Source organism: Lolium rigidum, chromosome 6 (assembly GCF_022539505.1).
Source record: "Lolium rigidum isolate FL_2022 chromosome 6, APGP_CSIRO_Lrig_0.1, whole genome shotgun sequence".
Classification (NCBI taxonomy): Eukaryota; Viridiplantae; Streptophyta; class Magnoliopsida; order Poales; family Poaceae; genus Lolium; species Lolium rigidum.
In genome coordinates, this window is record NC_061513.1 from 214,796,447 (window position 1) to 214,807,559 (window position 11,113).

Below are 11,113 nucleotides of genomic sequence, written 5' to 3' on the forward strand. Positions count from 1 at the left end.
GCTTTAACCCTAAACCCTAGTTGCTTATCACATGTGATCATGTGAATTTCCTTTACATAGAGAACCATATTATGTGACCAATGAATGAATGCTTAGGATCCACTAGCATAAAACCAAGTCACATGAGATTATCATTTCATGTTCCTATTCTTAATTAAAACCTACATGATGCACTAGTATCACCTAGGTAGAAACCCTAACTTGTTAATTGAATTAGTACCATTGATCACCACTCTTATATACCATACCATTAAGATCAACCTCAATCATTAAACCCTAGTAGAACCATAATGATAAACCCTAGTATCAACTTTGTGTAGCAAATCACATCACATGTTCCTATCCAACTAAACCTTACTTAGGAAATGATAAACCACTTAGCTTAGAAACTATTAGAGATTATTTGGTAAAGCAAATATGAAGTCATAGTAAACCCTAACTCATAGCAACACCTTGATAACCATCCTTTGATATGATGCTTAGGAGAAACCATAGTAATAAACCTACTAATACTTGCTACATGTAGATCACTTCTACTTAAGCACCAACCAGTCCTATTAGTAAACCCTAATAGCACTTAGCTCCTATGTATAGTAGTTCATATTCTTGTTTAACCTGTTCTTCAAAAGTTATACTTTTGAAGTACAAATGCCCATCAAACCTTAGAAGCCCTAATCCTTCTTTGAATACTCATTATTTCTTAAACAACATGTTCTTCAAAAGTTATTCTTTTGAAGTATAGTATAAGTACTCATCAACCATGTTCACGTGAACCTAAAATTGACAAATGTTCTTTATATATTATTCCACCACTACTCTTGATATGTATGATTGTTATAATGTCTTATATCACTTGGATATGATGCTAATATAACCAAAACCTAATAAGAACCTTGTTTGAGAACCATTCTAAAAGTGCAACCAACCCTAAAGAAATCTTTACAACTCATAGATCCTAAATCATCGAGGTTAGGTTACGCTCGGGACGATTGCATCTCATACTATGCATTATAGCATCTTTGCCAGTTCTTTAAACATTGTCCTTACCGGACGATGATGGTATTTCAGAATTTGGAGTTATCACGTATCGAAGCTTTTGCCTGCATAATCTTGCAGTCAAGAAAGGCAAGTACATCGCTTGCTCATGTCATTTGATTATTTGTATCAAAATATATGCAAAGTACTATACTTATCACTCATGCATTGAAAAGCAAAGTATTATTTTACAATTATGAATATGACTATGTGGTGGGCAATGGAACCATGTTATGTGTTGATATGGTGGAGGTTCCATTGCATGGGTTATATCACCCTAGGATTAATTACCAATGCCGTCCAGTGATTCTAGCGCCGTACAAACCGCGTTGACCATGAGATCTATAATGGCTCTGGGGAAGCCAGTCGTATCTTTTCCCTTCTGCACGCCAACGGATTGGTAGAGCTGGCGGGGTGTTGGAGGCACTGCCGTAGGTTGGGATAGCCTTTTAAATCCCCATCCATTAGTGATGATGGCTCTACGATCTATGAAGGATTGTCCGGAGTACACCGTGAGTAAAGCCGTATTATCGGGAGAAGTCTACCGGGGTGTACGGTCGGACAAAAGGGTGGGTTTGCGGTCGCGGAGAAGGCGGTGTGGGCTTGGATTTTCATACCTGGCCTCACACCAAAGGAAGTGTGAACGGGGGCAAGTCCTCGCGGATGGCAAAAGGGGTGGAATCTCTTGTGGGAAAAGTAACGCACCTCTCGCGAGTGTATCAAATTGTGGCTGTCATTCCCTGTTCCGGGAAGGGAACTGCGAACGCGGCAGGAAAGGAACTCCACGAAGTTCTAGTCAACTCCGTGAAGACCGACGGGCATAGTTTTCAGAATAAAATAAACCTTTTGAAGAAATGTTTATGAAAACTTGCATTGGCCTATGACTTTCTGGTCTATGGCTGTAGCTAGTGCATGATACACATATTTCCTAATATGAACTTGCTGAGTACGCTCGTACTCATTCTATCCCATTTGAACCCCCTTCTTAGATCAAGGCATCAAATGAGAAACTACCGTGGAACTCGAAGACAAAGGAGTCAACTGCAACAAGAAGAAGAATCCAATCAAAGAAGTCAATGGAGTCAACTTCTGCATCAGCTATAATGGAAACCTAGACTAGTAATAGAAGGGAACCTTTCCCTAATCCTAGCACCTAAGTAGCTAGATTTCTATAGCAAGCCAATTAGCTCTTAAGCTTGAGTTAGCAATAAGATAGACTACGAGTCGTTCTTCTGGAGCTTTATTTGAAGTTTTACCTCACTGTAAAGTAGGAGGTTGTGTTGATCTTATGTAAGCAGCTCGTGTGTACTTCTATAGACATACCTTGGACTCGCATATGTTTCTGTTGTACCACTCTGAGAGATGTAATATGAGTGGAACGGTGTTTCACTTGTGTTATGTCAACGACTTGTGTACTACACCATGCAGTGGTACGCTGGGTCATCATATGGCGGCGATACTAGGATAACAACGACAACCGAAAATCCGAAGACCGTCGTAGGATGGAGGGGAACCGTAAAGGAGGTGATGAGGTGCATAGTTCCAGCGGGACGACACGGACGAAGGTTGACAAGGAGGGTGGCGGTGGCTAAGGCGTCAGGCCAAAAGGTGGGGGGAACATGGATGTGGAATAGGAGTGTGCGGACGCAGTCGTTGAGGGTGCGGAGGATACGCTCGGCGCGGCCGTTTTGTTGGGACGTGTATGGACAGGTTAGACGGAAAATAGTGCCGTGAGAGGAGAGTAGGGTGCGGACGGCGACATTGTCAAACTCTTTTCCGTTGTCAGTTTGTAGGGCGTGGATGGGGCGACCGAACTGGGTGGAAACATAGGCGTAGAAGGCTGTGAGAGTGGTGGCGACATCGGACTTTTTACGGAGGGGAAACGTCCAGACAAAATGAGAAAAATGATCAAGAATAACTAGGTAATAAAGAAGACCAGAATTACTCGGGATTGGAGAGGTCCATACATCACTATGAATCTATAATAACTAAATAGGAGCAACCCACTAAAAGCATTTCTCTCAACATGCAGCCATGCCACCTCATGAGCCTTCCACGTCATCACACTACTGATTGTGTCATTGCAATCTGTGAACCCATGTCATCTGCCACGTCATATTTGATTTCCATTTCTTTTAGCCACGGGCATCACCTGGCATTCTCCCCACGGTCTGTTTATCTCCTCAAATTTATCTCTCCACGGCACTCTTCGCCTCCTTAGTATTGCCCTTCCTCTTCATCACACAGAACAGCAATAAAAAGGCACTCATAGATTTTCTTCGTTCTCTTCAACTTCTGCAAGCAAGAGTAACCGATTAATGCCTTTTAATAATCATCACTCATTGGAGCAACTCCATTCCCATTCCCTACACCGGAGCATACCTGCGCTGATTTAATTCTCAAACGCCCCCATTGAGCAGACGTCCCAGCAAGCATAATCCAGGAGCAGCTATAAAGATCCATCAACATGTGTTTCATGGCCACGTCCCCTTTCCCTCAGCCCATCTGCCACCGTGCAGTTCTTTTTTTTCTTAATTCCTGCAGGTGCAACGCTCCAGAACAACAACGTTGTATCAGAGGCATAGTTCAGAGGTGCACTAGCAAGTTGACTCAGATTTGCACAGGCTTTATCGATCTCCTCCCCTTCACAAAAACATGCAGTGACAATGTAAGTTTCGTCCTGCTCTTCTAGCCGTTTTTGTTTGCTTCATGCTTTCTTGCTCACGTTGAGTTGCATGCTAGCAGATTAATGTTTAAAGCATGCAAGTGTTGTTCTGCGGGCTTTTAAGCCAAGAAATTGATACATTTGATGACGTTCATGTCAGCTTCCTTTTTTTTCTTCATTGTTCACATATGAAACTACTCAATCCTTTCTAATCAGGTATATAGAACTGCAAATTGATTTTGCTTACCCTCATCGGAAAACATGCAAATATGGAATGCGGGCAGAGGAAGCATAAATGCAAACCTGCCACTTCTGATATTTTATATTGAACATTCAAATCACACTGAGTGTATTTTGTTTTCTGGTGATTATACTATCGAATGCGGGCAGAGGATGAGAGGAGTATTTGTGTGTTTGCTTTATTTCTCCATAGTATTTTGAGATTGCTAAAATGTGTATTACTCTGCAGTGTACAAGAAGAATTTCATCATCTGTTTATTGATGATTCAGCTGTGAACTGTACGTTTCTTATTGTATGCTAATGGGCCCTATAAATCCATTGCTACTCAATTAAGAACTATATATATTAAGCTTATATGAGTATCGCTTCTTTATACGTAGGGAAGATATAAAATAAATAGAGGTTTCTTATGCATTCTACTAGATGTTCCTCAAAGAAAATTGTATTCCGCTGGAGAGAAAACGGAGTTTGTGCTGAAACTATCATTTTGCCTATTGTCCCGACAACGTCCTTACTGACCAGATGTCACCATGTCTCTAAGTGCAGTTCATTCCACACCTGATGGCAGATTCATGGTGTCACAAATATCCTTCTCTATTCCTTTTTTTTCCAATGTATGCATTTCACTGGCTGCAAATGAACTTACAAAAGTATTTCCCTTACATTCAGTTACTATCTTTTAGTGTTTACTTCTCAAATTCCTGTTTTATTTATAAATGTAAAGAAATATGTTTCATCTACGTACTCACTTATGATCTTCAGATTCATTTTACTACTGCTTACATCTTATTATGTCCAACTGTGGATATTTCTCTTTTTTCTTGAGGGGCCAACTGGACATTTCTATTAGATATACTTTGAGTAGTTCGTCTGTCGTTTGACCTTCCTTCTGCTACTACTTTTTTCGAACCAGATTTTAACTTATTACACATGATTTTGTTTTCTAAATTCCCGCAGCAATGCGCGGGGTACCATCTAGTTAACTCAAAAGGAAAAGACGCAACGGTGGAAGACTGACTAAAAGGAAGACGAACGTGTTTACCAAGACGACATGCTTCGCAACTATGTGAAGACTGTTTAGTAGATGAAAACGAAAAACCCCTCATTATTTGGTGAAGCGTGTTGGCATTGGGATGTCCAAGACGAGCATGCCAAAGATCAACGCCTGCGGAGAGAGCACGAGGTGCGGCGCCGGGGGTGGAAGGCGACATCACCGGATACAAATCGTCGGGGCTCTCACATCGATGGAGGACCATCCGGGTGCGGGCGTCCTTAACAGAAAAACCAAACGCGTCAAATTCAACAGTCACAGAGTTGCCACGAGAAAGAGTTTTAATGGAGACTAAATTCTGAATAAGCTGGGGAGACACAAGGACATTATTAAGAGACAGTGGTTTAGAAGTAGAAGGAAAATTAGCAGAACCAATGTCATAAATAGGAAGACCGGCGCCGTTACCGACAATGATGCGAGACTCGGTGGAAGTGGGAAAAGAATGGGAAAGGTTACCCGGGTGAGCGGCCATGTGAGACGAGGCGCCCGTGTCCATAAACCAGTTGCCGCCACCGGCGTAAGAGCCAGGTGCGGGCGCGGCGTGGTAGGCCGGGGCGTAGGACGGCGGCGTGGCGGTGAAGGCCGAGGCGTAGGGAGGTGTCGCGGTGAAGTGCGCCTGGTGAGTCGGCGGGCGCGGCACCGGCATGCTGTAGGCGTAGATGACCCCCGTCCATGGGTTGTAGGCGAAGGGGTTGCTGCCGTTGGAGACCGACGACATGACGACGCGCGCGCGGGGGACGGCGACGGCGCGGGGTTGGGGAGGGAGGCGCGGCGGCGGCTGCAGGTGCGGCGGCGGCGCGGCGTGAGGAGGAGCACACGCAGCGGCGGCACAAGGGCGGCGGCGCTAGGGTTGGAGGGGCGGGGCGGCGCGCGGGGAGAGAGGGGCGCGGCGGCTAGGTTAGGAACGATAGGTGTCTGATACCATGTAGAAAGGGATGCAACTCACAATGTATTGATTGGGTGCATATGGCGTTACATATATAGGCCACGTCCTCGACTATACAAGGAAGGAGGCGGACCCAATAATAAATACAAAGATATGTATCGCTATACATAACTACAGAAGATACACATCCGGATATACAAGGATATGTATCTCAACACAGCTGATCAACAGAGGTAATGATTTCCTGATTCCGATCCCGTCTTGGATCTCCAGCCAGATGCAAAATGAAACAATCATCATCACATCATCGATCCACCACAAGTAAGATATTGCGGTACCAAATAAATAAGAAAAAAGAGAGGCAGTGCTTCGAGAAGAATAGGAAACCCCACATCCTTAAGAAAAAGGAATCAGGAGTCAGGAACAAAGAAGAAACACATCGTTACGAGAATCAACGTGTCTTCATGGTTCATGGCTCATGCTGCCTGAGGTGAGAGCTCAACTACCATAAAACAAGCGTCCCCAGCCCAAGGCAAGATGATAAGGTATCTGAAAACGACCTGCTCAGCGCTGTTCTACAATTGCTCAGCCACATTAGCTAGGGAGCACCGACACTATTAGCGCTGACACGCAGCTCGTCGACATTTGCGGTTCGAAGCGTGCGACGACACAGCACCAGATTCTTGGCCGACTTTAATGATGCACCACTTTAGTTGTGATATATTATCCATCCAGAGTCGAGTTATCTTGATGATCAGCAAACCACTGGCCAAGCAGGGGCAGAAAACAGTAGAGTCCAAATTGATGTTCACCTGTTGAATAGTAGCTCTAATCATGTACAGTACATATGCACTCACTAAAGCTTCAAGGGGAAGCATCGGAATCACTGGAACAGCAAGCGTAAGTGCAGGAGGTCAGGAAAGCAAGGATCCGTCTCCACCGGTGAAAGCTTCAGGGCGCACATATTCCATTCCGAAATGCCAAGCAATCTCTCCATTTAGATATGATTTGAGACAGGCATGTGGTTGATCAGGTGACAGCGACGAGAAAGGATTTGTCCGAGAGAAGTTTCTATCGACGGTGCGAGGCTAAAGCGGCAGCACCGGAGAAAAGGAACATAAAGAGAGACCAGTCAGGGTTCAGATGAATCGGATTCCTTTAAACAAACCAAAAACGAGAAGCTACAAATTGGGCCCGAGCATGCTGCAAGTGATCACTCCATCAGGGTGGAGACTGGCAGTGACCGAGCATTGATCAATGGTGAACCGCGCGCACTTCGTCATCCTCGTCCTCGCCTACCGCCTCCTGGTATCCCTCTCAGCTGAAGCACAGCACGCCAAAGAGGTAGAATTATCACTGTTGCTAGACTGCAACCTGAGATGCCTGAAATGCAAGAACTGAAGTAGCTTACTAAGGAATTTTAACGATGCTTGCTGTTGCGCGTGAGTTCCTTGGAAATTGGAATATCAGCATGCTTAGTTTGATATGATTGCAGTCGTATGTCGTCTACCTGGGGAGCCCTTCCGGCGGCGACGCGGAGGTGGTGCGGGCCTCCCACCTGCAGATGCTGTCGTCCATCGTCGTCCAGAGCGACGAGCAGGAGCGGCCGTCGACGACGCTGACGCAGAGCTACCACCACGCGTTCGAGGGCTTCGCCGCCGAGCTCACTGAGGAGGAGGCCGCCGCCCTGTCCGGTTCGGCTCCCGGTCCCGTCCTCACTCCGCGCCGGATTTGTTAGTTGCGGAGTTAACATCGTGCCCGGATTTTGTTCGGTTGTTGCATGAGCAGGGCATGAGAGGGTGGTGTCGGTGTTCCGGGACCGCGCGCTGCAGCTGCACACGACGCGCTCGTGGGACTTCCTCGACGCCGAGTCCGGCCTCCACGCCGAACGCCTCGGCCGCCGGGCCTCCGGCGATGTCATAATCGGCGTCATCGATACCGGTACGATCGTCAAGGCAATTCTACGTCGTGATGAGTCGTGAGACTGACACCTGCATTACACTGTTCTCATGTGCGCGAATCCTTTTTTTACCTAATTGGTGTCGCCGGCCGGCAGGTGTCTGGCCGGAGGCGCCGAGCTTCAACGACGATGGGATGCGGGGCGTGCCGGCGAGGTGGCGAGGCGTGTGCATGGAAGGCCCGGACTTCAAGAAGAGCGACTGCAACAAGTAAAAAAAAGTCAATGTTCACTGCATTCCTCTGTCAGACGCGCGGCTAAACTTGTGCCATCGCACGCATTGTGTTGTGCCGCAGGAAGCTCATCGGTGCACGGTACTACGGCAGCCAGCCCGAATCGGCGGCGTCGGCTTCGCCAAACGCGTCCCTCTCCGGTGCGGCTCCGTTGCCGGCAGAGACGGCAGGATCGCCGCGGGACACCGTCGGGCACGGCACGCACTGCGCGTCGACGGCGGCGGGCGCGGCCGTGGCGGACGCGGACTACTACGGCCTCGCGCGGGGCACGGCCAAGGGCGGCGCGCCGGCGAGCCGCGTGGCCACGTATAAGGTGTGCACCCTGGGCGGGTGCTCCAGCTCGGCGCTGCTCAAGGCCGTGGACGACGCGGTGACCGACGGCGTGGACGTGATCTCCATCTCCATCGGCATGAGCTCCGCCTTGGCCTCCGACTTCCTCTCCGACCCCATCGCGCTCGGCGCGTTCCACGCGAACCAGAGGGGCGTCCTGGTGGTATGCTCCGGCGGCAACGACGGGCCCACCCCCTACACCGTCGTCAACTCCGCGCCCTGGATCCTCACCGTCGCCGCCTCCACCATCGACCGCACCTTCCAGTCCAGCGTCGTCCTCGGCAACGGGAACGTCATCAAGGTATGCACCACCACGTCCAGGTGCACTGTACACTAGTGCAATATTGCCATGGCTTCTACTCTTAGCTGCAATCTGAAAAAAAACGCCGGGTGTCAGGGAGTCGCCATAAACTTCTCCAACCAAAGCCTCAGTGGAGAGCGCTACCCTCTGGTGACTGGGGCCGAAGCGGCAGGTCGGTACACGCCGGTGTCGGAGGCAAGGTACTACAAGATCGACCATTTTGAGGTTTTCACAAACGCCACCATCGTCACGCCTGCAAGTTGATCAATGTCGATCATGTCTTGTCACGAATTGCATTGCAGCAACTGCTATCCTGGATCGCTGGACGCGCAGAAGGTGGCCGGGAAGATCGTGGTGTGCGTGGGCACGAACTCGATGGTGGCGAGGCGGGTGAAGAAGCTGGTCGCGGAGGGGTCCGGGGCGAGCGGGCTGGTGCTGATCGACGACGAGCAGAAGGACGTGCCGTTCGACGCCGGCAGCTTCGCCTTCTCCCAGGTGGGCAACGACGTCGGCGCCCAGATCCTCGGCTACATGATCTCCACCAAGTGAGTCACCAAGCAGCGGCCGGTGGTTGTTAATGGAGGAAGTGAAATGAAATGAACGACGATGTTTCTCTGATTCAGGAATCCGACGGCCGTGATCCTCCCGACCGAGGACGTCAAGGAGTTCAAGCCGGCGCCCACGGTGGCGTCCTTCTCGGCGCGCGGCCCTGGTGGTCTCACCGAATCCGTGCTCAAGGTTAGCTCTGAAATCCATTTGATTAATTAGCACCCGTTCTGATGGCGATTTTTGTGTGTGTGTGTGTGTGTGTGACAGCCTGATCTGATGGCGCCAGGGGTGAGCATCCTCGCCGCCGCGATGCCGTCCACGGACAAGGCGGAAGTTCCAGCCGGAAAGAAGCCCTCGGCTTTCGCCATCAAGTCCGGCACCTCCATGGCCTGCCCGCACGTCGCCGGTGCCGGCGCCTTCGTCAAGTCGGCTCATCCGGGCTGGTCCCCGTCCATGATCAGATCAGCTCTCATGACCACAGGTACAAACGTGCCTAACTTAATACTAACGCGATTCAATCAGTCTTCACATGATGCGAAGCAGGTCGCTTGGGGGTTTTGCATTTCTAACCAGAACGATCTTGCCTGCAGCGACCACGACAAACAACCTCGGAAAGCCGGTGGCGAGCAGCACGGGCGCGGCGGCGACCGGCCACGACATGGGCGCCGGGGAGATCAGCCCGCTGCGGGCTCTCAGCCCGGGTCTGGTGTTCGACACAACCACCAAGGACTACCTCAACTTCCTCTGCTACTACGGCTACAAGGACAAGCTCGTCCGCAAGGTCTCCGGCGACGCCGGGTTCGCCTGCCCACCCGGCGGGACATCGCCAGACCTTATCGCGACGGACCTCAACTACCCGTCCATCTCCGTGCCCAGGCTCGTCTCCGGGAAACCGGTCGCTGTGTCACGAACCGCCATGAATGTTGGGCCGTCGAACGCGACGTACGAGCTGGCCGTCGAGGCACCGCCGGGCCTGTCTGTGAAGGTGTCGCCCGAGCGGCTGGTGTTCTCGAGGCGGTGGACGACGGCGGCGTACAAGGTGACATTCGCTACCGCCGCCGGGGTCAGCAAGGGGTACGCGTACGGCGCCGTCACCTGGTCCGACGGCGCGCACTCGGTCCGGACGCCTTTCGCGGTTAATGTTGTGTGATTGTGTTCGCCTCTTCAGTCTTTTTTGCTTTTCGTGGAAAAGAATTCCTTGATAATTTTGTGGATCTTTTTCTTGCTATTTCTGCGCGCGTGTGTTCTGTAACTAATTTTGACATAAACATTTTCTCTGGAGAATAGCGGAATTTTGTTGCGACCCGGAGGATTGGAACCTGGAGTACTGTAGCACGCTGTTACTGAAAAGTTCAAAAAATGCTATTTAAAAGTTTCCAAAAAATGTGAAGTAAAATTTTGCATGTACATATTATGTTGATACTTACTCGTGTGAGTTTTCACGAAAAAATACCATTGTGTGTGGCCTGTATAAAAATGACAAAATGTCCAAATGAGAATAGTGAACAGGAATTTGTACTATTCACAGGAATAGGAATTTGCATTTTGTCATTTTTGTGTAGGTCACACACAATGGTATTTTTTCGTGAAAACACACATGAGTAAGTATCTACATGCAAAAATTTACTTCATATTTTTTGGAAACTTTTACATAGTATTTTTTTTGAACTTTTCGTAAACGGGTGCACGCGTACCCAGGTTCCATTCACCATTTTCGAATTTTGTTGCCCATACTTTGAATTATGGCTGCGGTTTGCCTCTTTATCCAGCCTTGCCATGGTGGCGGTGGAGGATTCAGCCAGGCACAAGGTTCTCCAATGTAAAATTGTGATTTTACTTGCAGAGTTCTTTATGCAAAGTTGTTT

General features: G+C 49.0%; 1 protein-coding gene across 1 annotated transcript; it reads left to right on the top strand.

The window, feature by feature from the left end:
* Positions 1-6,604: 6,604 nt before the first annotated feature.
* LOC124661713 (CO(2)-response secreted protease-like) lies at positions 6,605-10,535 on the top strand. Its single transcript, XM_047199595.1, has 10 exons — positions 6,605-7,222; positions 7,374-7,572; positions 7,667-7,819; positions 7,935-8,046; positions 8,132-8,699; positions 8,796-8,899; positions 9,002-9,244; positions 9,323-9,437; positions 9,516-9,729; positions 9,839-10,535. Exons 1-10 carry the CDS (start codon positions 7,136-7,138, stop codon positions 10,396-10,398), a joined length of 2,355 nt encoding a protein of 784 aa, XP_047055551.1. The 5' UTR covers positions 6,605-7,135; the 3' UTR covers positions 10,399-10,535.
* The last annotated feature ends 578 nt before the right edge of the window (positions 10,536-11,113 follow it).

Coding starts and splice junctions, on each gene's coding strand:
- LOC124661713 (XM_047199595.1), top strand. CDS start 7,136: ATGGTGAACCGCGCGCACTTCGTCATCCTCGTCCTCGCCTACCGCCTC. Junction 7,820..7,934: donor AATCGGCGTCATCGATACCG/GTACGATCGTCA, acceptor GCCGGCCGGCAG/GTGTCTGGCCGGAGGCGCCG. Junction 8,700..8,795: donor GCAACGGGAACGTCATCAAG/GTATGCACCACC, acceptor GCCGGGTGTCAG/GGAGTCGCCATAAACTTCTC.